We start from the raw sequence: 21,865 nt of genomic DNA on the forward strand, positions 1-21,865 counted from the left end.
AATATTTGTATGTTCAGACTATTATTATTTGAATGTTTAGACTTCACTACATAGTATAAAACAAAGTCGCCTTTTCTGTCCCTATAACCCTATGTGCGCTTAAATCTTTAAAACTACGCAACGGATTTTGATGCGGTTTTTTTCAATAGATAGAGTGATTCAAGAGGAAGGTTTATATGTATAATACATGCATAATATACTAAGGCAACATTGCTAATTTTAGAGGTTTCTAACGTGATGTCGTAAATTAACCTATTTTTTTAGGCTTATTTAGCAATTAGCAAAAACGCTGCCTAACCCTACGAGTTAGATCAAATTAATGTACTACAGTATTGTACACCATAAAAAGGTCTACAAAAAAGTCCGCGATGGTATATGTTTATCTTTTAGGGATAACCCACATTAACCATTTTTATTGTTTACTTTTTACTTGAGAAAATGGCTTATTTACGAAGCTATTTTAAGCAATACGGCATTAATCCTTATCGAATTAAGTACCTTAAATACAGTGTGCAATTAATATAGATCAATATGGTTCCTTACAGCATGTAAATTAAACAAATATTTTCGGAGATATTACAAATTTAAAATTTGCGTTTAAAAATGTGTAATGTAATAAAAATTGTATGAATTTAGATATTCCAAAGATAGCAGGAAATCTTCATAGTAAGTATAGGGGAAGAGGAATTGTTTTACTCCAAATTTAATGCGTGCAGGCCAAGGGCAGTAATGAATGAACCAAAAATACTGGATCGATTTTAATCATGTTTTCATTGAGTGACATAGGCATATATATTTTATGCCCGTGCAAAGTCGGAGCGGGCCGCTATGTTTTTATATACAACGTTCATATTTTTTCTGTAGTGTATTTAATTTAGTATCAGCATTGCACCCGTGCGAAGCCGGGGCGGGTCGCTAGTATTATTATATAATTATCATGAAATTATTGAACGAATTCTTATTGTACAGCTGGGACCTATTTAGAATTATTAATTGCTTTTTAAGTTTCTTTTAGGGATATATATTTTGATACGCGATTAAGATTATTTTAAACATTCTGAAAGTCTCTTAACTTAGACTTTTATATTTACATGATGCTAATTCAGGCGATTTTGACACAAGGCTGATCACTAATTCTCAGGCACAGCTGGCGATTGACCGCAGCTATTCTGACCTCGGACTATCGTAGTCTTCTGTTCTTCAGATCGGTTTCTGTTACCTTGATCCATGACTTTTTCGAAACTTCACATTGAGTCCTCCATACAAGAGGTCGGTTCCTTTTTCATACGATAGGCGTGTCCAAACCATCTACATCTCTGGACTTATTCCTCAATTGTGCACTGATTAGAAAGGAATGGAAAGGATTTAGAGAAAAACAGACAGAATTTGCCTTAAGGAACATACCAATATTCGATACAATTCAATAATCAATAGTTAACACAACTTCAATTTTTGAATAAAGCGCTTGGACTTAGAATGGGATAAACCTTCATCACAATATAGTTGTTTCAGCAACTGAAGTGTTACAATATTAGTTTTTCGAGGCTTAACATCGATGCAACAAATACACCTTTGGTTATAAAGTAACAACTTACGTACAGTACTATGTGTATACTGTATTCCTATATACTGAAGTATTACCGTTATTGTAAAAATTTCTCTTTAGTTTAGTACGTATATTATATAACCTATTTTAACTCAGTTTAAATTGATATATACTGTCAACACATGAACGTTAATAAGACCAATTTATGTTATACGAATCAGTCGTAATGCCAAATATGGTGGAATTTAATAATAATATTTAATATAGTGGTAATTATATTGCATCGAGGTGCAAAATGAAATAATAAACATAGAAAATAATGTATCACGTGATCGTTCTTAAACAGCTAATTGGAGACAACAAAATATTTTGTGATGAAATTATTTTCGCTGTTGTAAATAGTGCTAAGGATGACGGTGGATGATACTGATAATGTCACATAATTACATTGATAAAACTGATAATTATACTACGTTATATTTAGAGCTATTATTATTTTCGTGGTATGTTTGCTTAAAAATTATATCCCGTGTTTTTAAAAGTGTATTTTTACTGATGTGGTTTCCTGTCATCATCCTCATCAAAATATTTTTTCGGCAGTGAAATGCTGATTGTAGAAAATATTATAACGCCTTCCTTTCATATCTCTTTTTTCAATTGAGAGATAAAGTATACATGTGGATATGTCAAGTGTGTAGGTAGTCTCCTGCCATTTTTGGTAAAAAATATGTGTACTGTTATAATGGCAAACAATGTAGTTCTGGTTAAACATTTAAGCTTCTGGAATACATTGGGTTCATCTCACATAAAAAAACAAATTAACATTGTTTTGACGTTTCATTTGATTTTACAAACCTTTTTAGTCTTATTTGTATGACGTCTACGACAGAAAATCTGGAATATTTCTAAATATTTCAATCTAATTTTTATTCAGCATAGAGCAGTCTGTGTAATCAACACTCCGTGCAAAATGCACTGGCATATACTCCAAGTTATTTTAGGTATTAACATTTTCATCAGTTCACCATTGTTCGTCATCAATTAACATTTTACGCCTTTCTAAACGGGAAAACTAATTTCAAGTATAAACTTGGGAGTCATCTTCAAAAGATTCTATATTTTTGGGACCAAAAAAAAAACAAATTTCAAGTCATTGCGAGATCCCAGAATTATTCAAATTAAAAGCTTCATCAATGTAATTTTCATATAGAATAAGAAATTAGACATGATAGTGTGACTGAAACTTATTTTTGAAATTGATACCTTTTATTTTGAATAGTTGTAGCACATATGGTATGCAGGATAACACGTTTTAGATTAAATGCTTTACATACTGACTTAGTATCGACGTCATTGCCATAAAGCCATCAAATAGGAGATATTAAACATGTATAACAGACATTGACCATTTAGGATTATAATTTTTTAGTAAATCTGCTTTTAATGCTTTTATGAAAGTACCATTAAATTTTATAAGCCAATGCACAAGCCTATTAAAGTGTTATATTCTACACATTGTGATATATCATTTTAAATATAAACTGTATAATTTTGTATTAAGATGTAAGGCCAACAGATGTAATATCACGGTCGTTGGTCAGACTTTGTCTGAGACATTCTAGGAAATCATATCTAAAGTTGATACTCTTTTCATGTTAATTTTATTTAATTTTGTACATATCTTTATTAATTTGATAGTGTTTTGTGTATGTTTTTGTTGTTTGTCAAATTTTTGTGGTTGAATGTGCGATGAATGATTTTGGATTACAAAAGGGATACAAAAAAGCTATATTTTGATGATCCTTTTGGATAATGAGTCAACTTTGAGAATATTGTATTTATTGATATTAATATTATAAATTTTAATGCTTTTTTTACATTGTTACTAGTCGTTTCCGTCTAACCTACAATTTGTCTTTATGATAACTTAAATCTAGGTATATAACTAGGAGGACCCATCGGCCCTAACTCAGTCTCTGGTGAAATAATGTTTATACATGTCACTACTGAATTTTTTATTATATGCACCTCACTACACAACACTACATAAGATAAGATGGTTTGATTCTTTTGAGTTGGTGTCCTGTTCTGGTGGTATCCAAAAGTTGCAATTTTTCAATATTCGTATGAGAATGGAGTCTTTCCTCATGCCTTTGTTCTGAAACATTTGTATTTCATTTATGTTACTCTTTGCAGAACATCCCTATAATTGAACTCCATATAGGTTTCAATATTTGCTTATATAATAGCAATTTATTATGTACTGATAATTGTGATTTTCTTCCAATTAGCCAGTACATTTTCCTATATTTCAATTCCAGTTCTTTTCTTTTCTTCTTTATATGTTCCTTCCAGCGAAGTTTTGCATCGAGATTCATTCCGAGATATGGAATGATAGTGTTATTTAATGTTATTGGTGCCTGTACGGTCTGTTTATAGGTGAGCTGCACATGTACAAATTTACTTTCATTAATTCTTATTTTCCAAGCTTGTGTCCAATTATTTATATTGTCAGTTGCCTGTTGTAATTTTCGTGAGGCTTCTTCACTATTATCTCCAACAGCTATAATCGCAGTATCATCAGCAAATGTAGCCGCCGTGATATTTTCCATTTGTGGTATATCACAAGTGTAAAGTAGATAAAGCATTGGTCCCAGTACACTTCTTTGTGGTACACCTGCTTTAGCTTCTTTTATTGTAGAGTAAGCTTCTTCTTGTTTGACTCTAAACATTCTGGGTATAATGTTGATATGTATATTTTAATAGTTCGGTGTGGTGTTTTGGTAGCATTTTCTGTATTTTATGAACAAGGCATTCATGCCAAACCTTATCGAAGGCTTGTGTGCATCTAAGAATATAGCTGAGCATACTTTTTGACTTTCGTAGGCTTTTTCAATAACATCTATTATTCTGTGGACCTGGACAATTGTTGGATGCTTGTTAATGAACCCAAACTGGTGTGTTGGTATTAGGTTTTTTATCTCTATGAAGTAGGGTAAAATGAGAAGGAAAAAGCCGCGCCGAGTTTAAAACGAGTATTACATTTTTATAAATTGCACTTTTCAGTATATTAGACTTTGCCTGAGAAAATGTAGGAAATGTATATTTAAAGTTAATATTGTTTGCCATACACATTATACGAATTCATTTTGCCATATTAATTTATTTCATTTTGTTCATGTGTTTAAGAATTTGATGTATCTCGTGTTTGTTTTTGTTTCAAGTTTTGAAAGTGGCGGTGAATGAGTATTGGACGAAAAAGGCGTGGGGTTGTTTGGCTCTTGTTAGTTTATCAGTGTTATTTAGCTATATTTTGATGATACTATTGAATAATGAGTCAACTTTGTGAAAATTGTTATTCCTCACATATTTTTATGTGTCTATGACGTGTGGTTTTGAATTATCTTTACTGACATTTTATTTAATTACACCTACACTTTTTTGATCCAAATTTACATTTAATTGGATATGTGTAATTCATTTATTAATACAAGATATTAATATTATAAGTAATTTTTAATACTTTTGTGACCTATTTATGATATATATGTTAAAGAATTATGGGATTAAAAATTTATTGGCTTTTTTATGTATATTGTGCATAGCGTATGTATGATATATGAGTTTTCTGACAAGACATATCGTTTGTTCAAATTCATTATCGATGTAAAAAATTCTATATATTGCATTTATGTTATTAATTTTTGCCTATAAATTATTGAATTTGCTTGTCATGTTAGCTTAAATATTATGCTGTTAATTGGGTGATCAATTCTAATATCTAAAATGTGACAGTGTAAATTTGTGTGATACACAAGTTATACCCATCATCCATATCCCTCAGCATAAGTTTTGGTTTACGTTTGTCGGTTTGTAACCTCTAATTATTATGATCGTTTATTTTGTAGAGCTTTGACAGCAGACTTTGTAGACTGATTCGGTTAAATGTCCCCACGCATCCAAGAGCATTCTGTCTCTTTCTAACTAGGGTAAAACGAGAAGGAAAAATCCGCTTCGAGTTTAAAATAAATTTTACGTTTTTACAAAGTACATATAACAGTATATTCGACGTCATCAACGATGTGCATTGGCAGTTTGTTTTGTTGGAAGGAATATCTAGTCTATACAAAGTTGGGTGTGAACTACGTCATCTAAATTTATGGCGTTAAAACGGCGCAATGTTGCCACGTCCACTCTGAATTTTAGTTTATTTTATCTTTGATCTATAACAAAATTCGAATCTATATAAAATAATGAAAGAAAAATGTTGTCAAATATAATTTATTTTATATTATAGTACATTTAAAACTACAGTTAATTTTACAGCCACATTAATTTATAGGTTAAAGTTATAACCTCTTATCACTATTGTTTTCAAAAATTTTGTCAGACAGAATTGTGTCTCTTTTTAACCAAAATAGAGAAAGAATGGGAAGGAAAATATGGTCTGATTCTAAAACGAATTTACACATTGCGGCAGGTAGTACATTAAACATTTTGATGACGCATGTTCATAGCAATTTTGGATATATAAATAGTTTCCAATCCTTCATTATTTTAATAAAACTGAAAGCCTTCATTCTCAGTAACCCTAAACTGTTAAATTAGCAATTTTTTCATTTTTAATCATTTTTAATATCATTTTAACTAGTCTATTTTGCTCTAAAATAATAATATAATACTGTTGACAGTAGCAATAACTAATTCTGTGATTTGACCGAATTAATCTTGTTAAAGATTAAAAATACTATCATTCAAAGGTTGGGGAATTTAAACCGTACGTGAGTGTTTTAATAATGGCGTTTCAATTAATATAATGATTAATAAAATCTTAATTAATTCAATTTCTCTGTATAATCAGTAGTATTGGAAATTTTAGAGAACATTTTGCATGGAATCATGGGCTGTTGCGTCAGAATAATTGTTGTCGATAGGAGGTACGTTGCCCAATAAAAAATGCTAAGTAAAGCATATTAGAAATGCATTACATTGTTATTAACACGTTTGCTAGTGACTCTGCTGGTAATGGTGGCATGTTTCCTTTTATCGAGAACAATACAGAAAATCCCACATTTTACCCATAGTTATTTTTAGATATTCCTTTTCTGATGTGTTTATTTTACAATGTGCATTTTTAATGTCTAGTTTTGTTTTAGTTTATTTTAGTTCATGGTTAAATTGTACCATATACATAAAGGTTTCAGTTTATTCTGTTCTTTTTATAAAGGTTAAAAGTATCTTATAAACCACCTCTTTAAGATTCATTTGATTTCGAGGTGATCTTGGTTGCTTTCGTAGCGATAGACATTCGTAATCAGTCGAAAAATTATTGCACCCCATAAGTCCAAATGGGCTTATAACTCTACTGATAAACCAATCTCTTTAGTTTAATTTTAGGTCAAGTTGGGAGTATTTTCTGAGTAACCAGTACATTTATTTCATTATGTGACTGATTTGCTCTGCCTTTTATTTAACATGGTCTTTCCAATTTAATCTACTATCGGAACGGTTGTCGAGGTATTTCGCCGATTCTGCTTGAGGATTCGGGCATCCGTCAAATAATTAGGTACTTGTGTTTCCTTCTAATAATAGTAGTAATGGAACTGAATTCTGAAAAATCTTAGGATTTCTAGTCAGATTAACTATTGTCAGTTATAGTAGTACTTGGAATTTGATCCGTTGATTTTATCTAACTCCCCAAAGAGCTACAAACTCTTTAATATAATATATAAAGCCATTGTTCTGATGAGATGAGATATGTTTCATGAAAGCTGAAATCTGATGCATCCATTAATAAAGCTAAAACCACAATTATTGCTTTTAAATATTGTTTAACTTAGTATTTTTGACTATCATAAAAAAGTAACAAGTAGCAATCAAACTACTATAGTAGATTAGTCATCTATCTTTTTCAACTATGGTCCATATCACAGTCTTAAGCGCACCATCTACGTCTATCATGAGAATTACTGACTGATGCTATATAATCAATGCTAATGAGCTTTTACGACTAGTTTTCGTGATCCTGGCATTTTTTAGGAATGTCATAGTTATGTGTTGCTATAAGGAATAAACGTCCAGATATATAACCCTTGGATCATGTCGTCTATCAGCTCTTTTAAAGTATTCGCACATTTATTACTAAATCTTAAAACTAAATCAATATAAAATACTTGTTTTTTTTTTCTTATTCCAGAATGACCAGCTAGATTACTTGTTATACTATACGTATTAAGATTGCATCTAGAATACTTCACATTTACTTCCATCTTAAACACACCATCTGTCATTGCCAATTTTTCTCGACTTTAAAATTTGTTTTTATCGATGATCTATTATATTTTATCAGTTAACCGCAACTATACCAGTACCAAGAAATACCGCACATATTAAATAACATTTAGATGTGTAGTTGTTATCTGTATGCAATTTTTAATGGAAAAAGTTAAAATCATTAAATGTGATTATAAGTTGAACTTGTTTCTTTTCTATTGTATTTTGGTAAATATAGTCAAAATAAAATTAAAGTCCTTGCTAAAAAACAAATAATGACTAAGCATCTTTATAGAAATAAGTATCCAAAGATATTTGGAGGTTTGTTAATTCGTGCTTCTATATAGGAAAGCAAGTCATATGTAATAGAAAACACTATGTTTTGGTAATTGAGACCATCAATTAGTAATTATGACCAATGGACTAGAGACTAAAAAATATTACTTAATATTTCGAAATCAAGCCCTGTCAATTTTTCGCTCCCATGAATACAATAGTCTAATTTTATGCCCTGAGGTATACGCCCAATTCCTCAAGCAAAATCCCTTAGTAATTAAACAAAAAGCTCAGAAGATCAGATTCAAAATTAAGCAACTGATCCTATGACCTATATCCTAAGGTCAAAGGTTTATCAGTCAATAATAAAACCTATTTGGACTTAATTGGGTGCAAATAGGAGGTTGCACTAAGTCATCAAACCGAGTAATAGCTCAGTGATACGTAGCCAAAGATGCGAGATGACCTTGAAATCAAATGCATTCATAAACTTATCCAGAATTTCGCCGAAATGCATGAAAAGTTACTAAACCACACGAACGTAGAAACAGTACTACTATTACTACTGGGCAACACCCTGAAAAGCAGAAGATTGAAGCGAGCCAAACTACGCGAACTTGTAAAGGGAGTAAGATTAATATTCAAGCAATTTCGCTCCGAATTTATTCGGATAACACTCGGTATATATTACTAAATCGATCAAGGACAAGTTGAAGACACTTCGTACTCACCAGGCCTAGTTCCGTGTGACAGTTATTGTTTTTTGTCTGTAGGCAGAATCATCGTAAATCTTTCTGAACTGTAATAGAGGATACTCTAAAATTTAAATATAATTTTCTCCCAATTATAGATTGCAAATAAAATAAACACAAAACCGTTTTATTAATACAGGTTTTTTAGTTTACGTTAAGATATTTAAATAGCAACGTAGTTCTATATCGGGAACTTTATTTTGATTGGATTTATTACCGATATACATCATGTTTTAAATCCATACCGTCACAATCTATTTTTGCCTTGTTGTTTGATTCTAATGTAAAAACAGGTAAAAATCCTGCTAGTGGCTGTGGTCATTTTTATGAAGGTTTCCTGCGTTGTTGCCGCTACACAAAATGTATCCGTGTACATAGACGGTAAATATTTGTTTCCAATACGCATATTCAATTCTGTAAACGGTATAGGAAAAATAAGTTGCATGATAATTACAGTTTTGGTTTTTGTCGTGCAGTATGAAACGTTTTATGTGTGTAGAACTTGAAATAAAAACGTTTAAAATTGTTTCAAATTAATAAATACATTGTGTGGACATTATCACAAAGATCAAATGAGTTAATTTGGCCTAAGCCAGGCTGAGCTAACTTTTTTAACATCTTTTTTATCTTAGAATTATATAAAAATATTTTTACTATTTCGTGCCAGCACTTTTCATTTATTAAAAAATCATAAATGTTATTAATATTAAAAATAAATGGAGATCTTACATTAAACATGTTTAGTACAATCTTTTTTTTTAATTATAAAATTAATGTGTTACTCGTGCTGTGCTGTACTTGTATCAATATATGGACAGGACAAGTGATAGTGGAATAGTGATAGGCAGATAAATATATCAGTATGTTTTTCTTAAATTAAAATTAAATAGGACTAGTTAAACTAAAATTAATATTAAACCCTTAAACACTGTACAAGTTCATCTGGTTTAGTTCCCTTCAATCTTCAGATTTCCTGCGTGTTGTTCAGTGGCTGTGTGTTGCTTCTATGTTGCTGGGATTTAAGTTGGATTACTAGTTGGTTTGATGTTTTAGTACAACCTCATAACGTTAATAATATTTGAACCTCATAACTCCAAATAGACCCCATAATAGGCTGATAAATCAACCTCTTTGATTTTAGGTCGTTGGAAATATCATTCGACAAACCAGTACTACTACCAGGTACTATTCTTTGATTTTGACTCTGATCGGTTCGGCCTTTTGTCTAACGCGTTATGTAATTATTACAGATGAATAACATCATTTGTAAATATTAAAATCTATTTAGTTCAGTTATTTATTATATACTAGCGACCCGCCCCGGCTTCGCACGGGTGCAATGCTGATACTAAATTAAATACCCTACAGAAAAAATATGAACCTTGTATATAAAAACATAGCGGCCCGCTCCGACTTTGCACGGGCATAAAATATATATGCCTATGTCACTCAATGAAAACATGATTAAAATCGATCCAGTATTTTTGGTTCATTCATTACTGCCCTTGGCCTGCACGCATTAAATTTGGAGTAAAACAATTCCTCTTCCCCTATACTTACTATGAAGATTTCCTGCTATCTTTGGAATATCTAAATTCATACAATTTTTATTACATTACACATTTTTAAACGCAAATTTTAAATTTGTAATATCTCCGAAAATATTTGTTTAATTTACATGCTGTAAGGAACCATATTGATCTATATTAATTGCACACTGTATTTAAGGTACTTAATTCGATAAGGATTAATGCCGTATTGCTTAAAATAGCTTCGTAAATAAGCTATTTTCTCACGTAAAAAGTAAACAATAAAAATGGTTAATGTGGGTTATCCCTAAAAGATAAACATATACCATCACGGACTTTTTTGTAGACCTTTTTATGGTGTACAAAACTGTAGTACATTAATTTGATCTAACTCGTAGGGTTAGGCAGCGTTTTTGCTAATTGCTAAATAAGCCTAAAAAAATTTACGACATCACGTTAGAAACCTCTAAAATTAGCAATGTTGCCTTAGTATATTATGCATGTATTATACATATAAACCTTCCTCTTGAATCACTCTATCTATTGAAAAAAACCGCATCAAAATCCGTTGCGTAGTTTTAAAGATTTAAGCGCACATAGGGATATAGGGACAGAAAAGGCGACTTTGTTTTATACTATGTAGTGAAATATACAATAATTTTTAAAAACATTCAACAATATACTTCAACTAAAAATATAATCCTTTAGGAAGTACTACTATATATATATATAATCAGTTTATATCACTAGTACACAGTTTTAAGAACAGTCTGTAGTAGAATACTTAATAGATCCTATCTTGTTAAATTTGTCTCTATTTGAAATGTGTATTTAAAGTGATTTCATAACTCACTCCCAAGCCACCGCATACTGAGATAAGAATTAAAACAATGCTGAAACGTATGACGCATGTAATACGGAAACTGTTTTCGTAAGATAAAATTAAATTTAGTAGTTGTTTCAAATGAATGAATTTTGAAATATAGTTTTATTTAAAAAATGATTGTTTTGTTATATGCAATACAAAGGCATAAATGGCAAGAAATTTAGATATTGTATGCATTTTTGGACATACTATATAATATTTTTTATTATTATTATTATTTTAAATTAAATATTCTGATATTTTGTTCTATATTGAGTTATGGTTTGTTGTGTCAGATTAGTATTTATTTGATGAATGAATCTTATAATCATCTTGAAATACATCATTATGTTTTTGACCTACTTGTTTTGGATTGTTATCATCTAATCTGTCATTGTGCATGTATTGACATTTTCACAGATTCCTTTGATACCATTAGGGTATCAGCTGATTCTTATAACTACACCTATTATTTCCTACAATGAGAATATCTAAAAAAGTTGTTGCAACTATATATCTAATGACTGGCTTAATCAATATATTTGAATGTTGATTCCTTCGAAATATATTTCGTTACAATATAGTAGGTCAGAGAAATTAATATCCAGTTTTCCTAATCGTTCACTCGTGAAATGTTTCGGCGTTAAAGATGAATATCGCCTTTGTCGACCAATCTTTAAAGATTTCGATGAAAATGTTAAGATATAGTTTCACCATGAGCTGGCCAAACCATTAAATTGAATTGTCATTGTCTCTATTGTCAAAACAGCCAGAATTGATCAAAAAAAGATTAGAAAAATAGAACTAGTTTTATGTATATTATAGATAATATTTTTAAATATAAAAATCTTTTAAATTATGCATTTGTTTTTGTATAACCAACCGATATTATTGTTTAATATATGCCATACAATTAATTTTGTAATTATAATAGCATTGTTTTATTGTTATATTGCCTTTGACACATTTTCCCTTTTTTAAACGATTTTCATTGAAACCCATACAAATAACCATCGAAACTGGAGACAATATATCACTTTGGCAACCTCGCTCCACACTGTTAACCTTGCAAGTGGGCTCTGGGAGACCGGTAATTTAAAAAACGGCATTTCCATTGGTCATGAAGGAAGCGCTTGCCGGTCACAGCTGCGATCTTCAAATCGGCGTCGTCCCTTGCCTATTGTTGTCTCTTTTTGTAACACTGGCAAGTTTCGCGTACGTACTTCGTGGATGAATTGTTGAGTAGGAAAGAGACTTCGAATGTACTTCCTTTGCAACGGTCATGTTTTGTAAGAAATGGTAATTTTGTTTGGTTGTTAGTTAGGTTCGCATTAATTGGTGTTGAATTATATAAAAACACAGTGCATTATTTTTGTGTATATCGGTTAAGAGACATTTATTTTCACCATGGTGTCGAGCAAAATGGTAAGTTTTGTAATAATAGGTTTCGTTTAACTCTTTTTTAAACAATTTGCAAAAATGGGACAGAAATGTACAGTGTAATTAATCGCATAGGTACTCATAATTAGTGTAATAGAAATATGCCGATTAGTAAATTCTAAATTATTTCCAATATACAAAAATACTAAAAATAATTAAAGTGTCATTCTTGAAATGCTATATTTACAAATAATCGTCATAAAATAACATCACCCTAGTACAAAAGTTTGTTATACAAGTTTGTTATACAAAAACAAACCTATAAATTTGATTTAAACCATTTTCTTAATAAGGGCGAAATTTTAAGAATGAAAATATTATTCTATAAACTTTCATTAAAGCAACTTTGATATATTTGCCCATCTTGGCTAAACTTAACAAAAAAGATTGATGATCAATCTGTTCAAATATTGTCAGTAAAATACAAAGTTTTCTAACTGATGTTTCCATTTATTTTTACAAGTGCGTATATGAATTACTACCAAGAATCAATGATACTTTATCTTAATAATTGTTAATAATAGTTTGTGAGACAATATAACATAATGAAGTCACTGTTTTTGAATGAGCCCGGAATTTATAACGTATTATACATAAAAGTTTATCAGAATTATAATTTGTTAGGCCTTAAACAGTTTACTGTAGATCTAACTATAAGGTTTCTTTATCTAAGTCATTTGCAAGCTTTAGAGGATAAGTGAGAAATTAAAGTTAAACCATTGTAGCTGTTCCGATAGCATAAACTGTCAATCTTCAGTTTTACGAACCTAATTCATATGTTTTTGGATCTATTCTTCGTACGTGTGCCTTGAAGCTTCCGAAATACTTCAAATTTCGATCTCTAGTTTGTTTTCATTATTAAACCAAGTTTCAACATTAAACCTGTTTCAACTCACACAACAAATAAATGCACCTCTCTGACGAGCGTCATTGGAAATTGATTTTAGAGTTCTCCGTTCTTTATTTCTTTATTTATTCATTTAATGTTGATTTTACTGCATTACATTAAACAGTGAAGTCATGTGAGCCAAAATAAAATACATAAATTCTAAGTAACCTGTTTGGATACTGAGCTAATTTACACTCAACCAAACCGGTAAAGTTCCCGAAATATCTCCCTGAAAACATTTTATTGACTGAAAAATCGAACATTTTTGAATACGAATATTTTACCTATTGGTTTTATATTTATGCAAAAAAGATTTATGTAACTAATTTTGCGGTTTTAAATAAGTGCATTTATAGTATAAATACATTTAATGTTATTCGTGAAATTAATATTTTAATTAGAGTTGCAATTACGCGCTAGTATTACCAATTAAGTACTTGCCCAGCGAACTCCAGTTTCTTTTTTTTTTAATTTCAGTTAATGAAATGCCGGGATTATTAATATCGCATTTTTGTGAAAAATGGGGTACAAAAACTTAACGGCTGGTGCAATTAATTTCTGTCACTTTTAATGGCACTCGTTATATTTATGGTGGGTAGTAATTATTGAATTCCCAGTGCTTGCAACAACTTACTGTGATATCGATTTCGTAATTCATTCAGTCGTCAGTTAAAACTTTCAATTATTTTTTGTATTGTAGCATAAAGAGTATGTTCGCTCTATTCATAATTAAATTTTCTTTCAATAGTTGTTGAAGATGAAATTTGTTCAAACTAGTGTATAACGATTGATTTTTCTGTCTTGAATCTCTGAATCCTTCCATATGTTCTTAATACAACTGTTCTATTCTGTTTTAACAACTTTTATGCTGATTATATTGATTTCATTAAAAAGTTGACTCAATATTCTAATAAATATGAAGGCCAAAATGTCTGCGACATTAAGGTGACACGAGGGTCACTATTTATATTTCGGGAATAGAAAAAAAAAAGTTAAGCTGCGAATATATTTTTATTGTTTTTCAAAGTACTCGTCACGATAATTGATACACTTTTGCATACACTTAAACCACTTTTCAAAGCATTTATTCCATTCCGAATGAGGTATCTTCAAAACATGATTTTTGAACGCTTCAATAGCTTCTTCGGGCGATGAAAATCGTTGACCACGCAGTTTATTCTTCACGGATGGGAACAAAAAGAAGTCATTGGCTGCCAAATCGGGACTGTATGGCGGATGACCCATCAATTCGATGTTTTGAGTGCTCAAATAGTATATTGTTTGAGAGTTCGCATTGTCATGATGAAGAACAATGCGGCATCTCTTGTTTGTTTTCCTTATTTTACCGAAGACTTCTGGCAAACAAATGGTTGTGTACCAATCAGAATTTACTGTTCTACGATCCTCTAGAGGCACCGTTGCAATATGACCAGTTTTCCCGAAGAAATAGGCCACCATTTTCTTTGAAGTGCTTCGTCCGCGAACAATTTTTGTTGGATCTGGTTCATCTTGTAACACCCATACAGTCGACTGCAGTTTACTTACTGGTTCATACGAATATATCCATGATTCGTCACCTGTCACGATTTTATAAACGCCTTTCGAAGCACCGCGATTGAATTTCTTAAGCATTTCTTTGCACGAATCGACACGAGCCTTTTTTTGAGTGATTGTCAAATTGTGTGGGATCCAACGCGAACATTATAACATTCGCACAGCTAAGTGTTCATGTAAAATCGCATATATGTTGGTGTAGCTATTGCCTAGGGATGACTCAATCTCACAATAGGTGACATGACGATCTTGCTTAATCATTTCGCACACAAGCATCGATGTTTTCTGGCACAACAGTCTCAGATGGACTCACATTACAACAGTGTTGTCAATTTCTGAAATATAAGTAGTGACTCTCGTATTACTCTCAAGACCTAAGTCAGATACACAGGCACAGAAATGCCTATCTTGTCAATTCTTCGGACTGTTATACATGTATAAGTATTCTAGGTGGATAGCAAGCTCGAGAATATGCAAATTTTCTGTGCCAGCACCATTGATTGTGATGATGGTGGTGTTTAACATTTTATTAATATCATTTCGACAAGGAGCTTCAATATATGATAGCAGTATTGTTTTCACTAACATAGTTTGAAAGCACCAAATTTTTATAGTCTTACTGTGAAAGATGAAATATTACTATTAGTATATTCATTATTAGTTTTTTCATTATTCAGTTTTGATTGTGAAATCTGTTAGGGTTGGCACTAAACTTTATATAAGAAATATACGCAATATAATATGTAGTAAAATTTGTGATAGGTATTATTATCTGTATATTTTATAAATTGATTGATATTATAATGAGATATTATAATGATATATATTGATATTATGATGAATTGATGAGATAAACCGACGATGTCAACTACGAAATCTCATAATCATCTTAGTTCAAACAGTAACGGTTTAAATGTTCTAGGTACTCGTTATGCTTTTTATCTATTGATTAGTTATCTTGACTAAAATGAAAACGTTTTTATCGCGAAAATGGTAATCCTACGTAAATCCCATGACCTCTTACATAATACACTGGAGAACAAAAAGGTTTATGTTAAATTTAATCAATTTACTTGAATTTTTGTGTAGGCTTTCCATATACATTCTTCTATTTAGCGACTCAGTCAACTTGCGAGTTCGTAATTAGTATAGTGTGTCATTAAACAAAAATACAGAAGTTGACATAACAACGTACTATCAGTATTACTGTATTAAATAAAACAAAAGAGCGGCGTTGTGATTCATCAAAGCACACTATCAGGAGTCGGTATAATTGTACATTATTGATAATAATTTTATGATATGTTATATCAATGAAGTAGATTAGAAATTATACAGATGTTAATTATATTATGTTTATGTTTTTCTTATGTCTTCTCGTATGTTTTATCTTGTTTTTATTTTTACTCTATGTTTTATATAATAGAATATAAAATTTTTAAATATATGCCCCTTGATTATTCGTAAATATTAACTATACATTTTAAAACGTCGTATCTCCATTTATACGGTTTGTTGTTTACATCAACGTTTTCCCAGTTTTCAAGATAATTCTCTATTTTTACAGTGATAACAGATTAGCAGTAAAAGTATACGGAGATTGGACTTCTATCCTTAATTTTACTAAATATCGCACTTCCAACTACTTTATGATGATCTCATTCTTCAGTATATCCTAGTTGTAATACATAGACGCCCTTGATGAATCAGATCAAAATTTACATCCTTAAGTATCGATCTTTGATTTTTTTTATTACCTCACGTTTTATTAATTTAACTAGATTTTTTTCGACATATTCTGTGCAAATTATCTTTTTTAAGTTTGCCATCAAATATATCGCTATATCGTATTATTTAAATTGTGATTAATTATTTTCGTTTTGGAATTATATATAAATAATAAAATTACATATGTTTTCTCATAATTTATCTTTAATAATACGTGAATTATACTTGTCAATGTCACCTATACCGTATAAATTATCCATGGTCATTAACATTTTTCAAAAACCACTTAATATAACTATATACCATGACTTGTAAAAAAATTAAAACTAAATAAGTTTGTGCTGTTTAATTTTTAATGTCATTGCTAACATTCTCTAAAGTGAAATCAGTCCAAGTTATAATTATGAATCATTTTAAATACTATGACTTAATGGTTTTTCATTAACATGTTTTGTTATTACATCATTTTAAGTTAAAGAATAATAAAATGTTTTGAATATATTTGTTAAATTAATTATTTAAATGATATTATTGCATTTTTATTTAAAAAGCACATGGCATACATATTGTATATAGCTACTCACTATCTAGTAATGTTTCTTCAATAGTGTTCCACATCTAGGGTTTCAGACCTAAACTTAATTAACGCTTGTGGATACTGATGCCTTCCACATAAGTTTAAAGCTGCATAGTTTTCACAAATAACTGTATTAATTTAAAGGGTTTTTGTCTCTTCAACCTCCGCGTAGGTCCACTGTTGTCGACCAGTTATAGTAATTTGACCTTTTTCATGATATCTCTCTTGGTGTTTTTGGCAAATCCTTTAATTTTTCCGGTGACTCTTTGTACCCTTAGATCTTTGTAGATGCCCTCATTTCAAATGATGGGGTGTTAACAATGCCGGGAAGAACTTTGTTTTGATAAGTTTAGATTAGTGAAAAGCATATTTGCACACCTCAGGTCCACACTGGCCTATCTCTCATATAGCATAATACCTGGCAAAATTGACTTGTTTTGTCTACTCATTCCTTCTATTTTTTACTTTTCAATACTCTTGAAACACATTGTCCTTGATTGCAGTAATTTTATTAGGCCTGTAAATTCGTTTTAAAAGATTTCATTAATCCCATTTTTATTCCAAAATTGGTTGTTAAAACACACTGTTACTAATTGTTAAAGTATTAACCAATTATAAGTGTGTTCGAGATATTTATTCATTATAACAGGCGTACCGGATAGTCATTACCGTTTTATTTTCGAAAGAAAGTAGATGATTTTCAAGAAAATTTGAAGTTTTATTCAAAGTATTGGCCATTTAATTCTATACATCTTGCCCTTCTTTCAGGAAATTTATGGGGCGCTATCCCAAAAAAAACTGTTTGTCCTTTGAGTAAAATCATTCATCGATTTTATAATAACTTCTTCGAAATTGGCGCTTGTGTCCAGTGCGCCAGTGTCCCATTAATGCGAAAAGTTAATAGTCAGGCAGGGCTTGGCCTGGAGAGTATGGCGCATATATATATATATATATATATATATATATATATATATATATATATATATATATATTCAAATTGATCATTTGTTCTTGTAGCGATCTCAATTAAAGTTTCGCCAGGCTGAGACGGTTCGTAATATGCTTTATCTTCCGACTAAAACGATTTGGCCTCACGGTCGATCGGCCGACTTCACCAGGTGATAACCAACATTTTTTGTGCTTAGGGATTTCAAAATGAATCCATTTTCCATCACCCATTACTATTTAATGTAGAACGACATCGGATCATACCTTTAAAGCTGCATTTCATGGACGATTTTTCTATTTTCCATCTTTTGGATTTTCCCCACTGCTCGTAATCGGTCGCTAATCGTTTCTTGCGCCATATTGAACGCTTCTGCTAATTTTTTTGAGTTCGGATTGTGTCTTTTTGGTTGGGCCCAATAACTCTTGCAGTTTCGCGTCTTCAAACTTTTTCGATTTATCAGAACGTTCTTTGTCTTTTACATCGAAATCACCACTTTTGAATCTTTGAAAGTTAAGCGGCTTTTTTCTTTTGATTATATGATAAAAGTAATGTGCCGCAACTGCACGTTTTCAGGCATGAAACAGGTATAAATCTATGGACTTTCCGGTACATCTGGCACTTCCGCCTCCATGTTACATTCAATGGTGTTCTAGAGAAAACTGTGATATTTATATGGTGTAGTTTTTAAAAAAACTCGGATGATTCAGAGATCGGAAAGAGAAGCGTAACTTTAACTAAGGTCTAAGTCAAACTTATTTAAACATTTTATGTATAATTTTAGCATCAATTAATACTATAAAACGCGCGGCCTTGTGGTAAAACCAATAATTGCGAACATACGACGAATTAATTGCATTGTTAAATGCGAAATAATTATCCTCAGCCCGTTATCTTTAATCGACTATTTTTGCTTACATAATTTACAAGAATTATTTAGTTCACATCCATGAAGGCGCGCACACACAATTTTATGCGTTCATTAATGAAGTTTTAACGGTTTGGTGGGTCGTTATATTCCGGTTTATCGAGCGACATTGATATACGAATTTTTTGATGAATAGAATTCCGTTCTGTTTAAATTAGAAGGTTGAAGAAACCAGTATGAGTCATTCATAATGTATATTCAAGTTTTTGTTTATAATCAATATTTTGTATATATAAATATCCATTGATCTAGTTAATACCAAGTGAAAAAGCCACCACTATATATGAAAGCAGTGAAATTCTCCTAAAGATCTCCAAATATGATTAACTGTGATCTCTACTAAATTAATCGATGAGAAATCATAAGGAAGAAAAAGTCTGTTAATAGACTTACCGATAGTGAAACTTTTGTTAAACATATCTTCTAACGAGAAAGTATGAACCTTTTTTATGTATTTATCGTTACCTGTAGCCCTTATTCTTTTGGTATTTGCATTTTTTAATTAATTTGTTTATATAACTATTATTTATTTTAGTCTAACATATATATGTGTATATATATATATATATATATATATATATATATATATATATATATATATATATATATATACTATCACTATCACTACTACTGTAATGTAAAAAGGAAATACGTGTCTCAGGTGAATATGTTAGGGTGAATTCAATGCCGAGGACCGTGGTTCGGAGCCCACGTTCAACAGTAGGTCCAGTGCAGATAAACCCTCGTTGGTTTTTTGTTATTACTCTTCGTGAGTCCACAATCTGCCTTATTGGCAATAAGTATTTCTTCTGTCTATATTATATATAGATGGCATGTAGAAAATCACTTCATTAAGCAATCTTCTGTATAAAATATTATCTTAATTAATTAGTCTTATTCTAAAGCTTATTCTAAAGTCTACATATGTCCAGTAATCAGATCAGGTGGTGTTAAACGTTTTAGTCTACGCACTTCACTATCACGTCGCATATTTAGCTGATTAGCGAGTACATTGGGATGCACTGACACTCTTTCGAAGTACTTCACACAAACACGTTGAATTACACTCGTTATAGGTTCTAGAGGAATATCGCGTTGTATCACTTTATTTGAAATATAGTACGGAGCATCAACAATGGCACGCAACACCTTATTTTGGAACCGTTGAATGATGGATATATTAGATACCCTCGTTGGTAAAAAGCAGACTTTAAAATATATACAAAAAAATGAATAAATACGACTTTTTCATTTTTGACTCAAGCTCAGACAAAATTCTTCCTTTTTGACAGGAAAGCAAAGAAACCGTAATTTTAACACCTGGAAACAATTGATTCAACAACTGCTAAGCTGTCGGAATGTTATTTAAGAGTTTTGCGCTGCTTTTTCGTTCAAACTTGCAATTCATTGTCTTTCGATTTCATAGCAATTCGAGCTTTTTGTTATCTACCATTAAGATCACTACTTATAAGTCGTTCAAACTAAAACCGACTATTGAGATCGGCATTATCATCAAACAACAAAAACAATGAATGTTGAAAATGCAGTTTTAAGCGTTCTATGATTTGCGTCTGTTTAAATTGAATATATATATATATATATATATATATATATATATATATATATATATATATATATATATATATATATATATATGTATATGTATATGTATGTATATATAGACAAGACATATCAAAACCATCGAATTTAACATTTGTTTACATTGATACTTCCTATTTTCACCAATAGGTATAGTATGATATATTTTTGGTAACTATCCAAATTTAAAAGATATATTATTGTTTTCTTAATTTAATATTTACCTTTTCTCGTTGCAGATGAACGTCCGTGTGACGACTATGGACGCGGAGCTGGAATTCGCGATCCAACAGTCGACTTCTGGAAAACAACTGTTCGATCAAGTTGTGAAGACCATCGGTCTTCGGGAGGTGTGGTTCTTCGGTCTGCAATACACAGACTCCAAGGGCGACTTGACCTGGGTCAAACTCTACAGGAAGGTGAGTTTTTGCTAGATATTTTTATTAGTAACTGTCAGTATGGTTTGTAGCATAGTGATTTATTATAGTTTTATCGCTATTCTATTAATATTTTTGATGTCAGGCCAATTTTAATATGTCAGTGTCAATTAAATTTTATTTTCATCTCTGCAAAACAAACCATGGCGAAAACATACAGTGGGTGGCTAAATTATCAAAGACGATATTGATATTATTTAATTTTCTAGTTTAATTGAATTTCTGTAACAAATGATTAGTTGGGGGTATATATATGTATATATATATATATATATATATATATATATATATATATATATATATATATATATATATAATTTATATCTTACTCGACTTATAGTCTGCAATAGTCATATTTTAATGTTGTCTAGCCCTTTGGTGTCGTTTATTTTTCATGCTGTTGGTTAGGTGTGGTTTTTTTGGCTGGTTTCCTATTAGATTCTCTTCAACCAACCGCATTGCCCTTTCTGAAATCTTTACACCCTCGTCGTTTATTATCGTAGTCATATAAGCAGCCCTCTTTTTA

General features: G+C 30.8%; 1 protein-coding gene across 3 annotated transcripts in view; it reads left to right on the forward strand.

Annotated features, from left to right (window-relative positions):
- Moe (Moesin) overlaps window positions 1-21,865 on the forward strand; it is a 71,647-nt gene that overhangs the window by 5,325 nt on the left and 44,457 nt on the right. For 2 of the 3 annotated variants that reach the window (XM_076397013.1, XM_076397016.1), the window contains one exon: window positions 21,142-21,321. In XM_076397013.1, the coding sequence (XP_076253128.1) occupies window positions 21,142-21,321 (180 nt within the window). Of the gene's footprint in view, window positions 1-12,333; window positions 12,667-21,141; window positions 21,322-21,865 lie in introns of those variants that run through there. The other variant, XM_076397014.1, reaches the window with a different exon arrangement.

This window comes from Rhynchophorus ferrugineus, unplaced genomic scaffold (assembly GCF_030347505.1).
Source record: "Rhynchophorus ferrugineus isolate W39M unplaced genomic scaffold, kcgeb_rfMv2 rfM2, whole genome shotgun sequence".
NCBI classification, from domain to species: Eukaryota; Metazoa; Arthropoda; class Insecta; order Coleoptera; family Curculionidae; genus Rhynchophorus; species Rhynchophorus ferrugineus.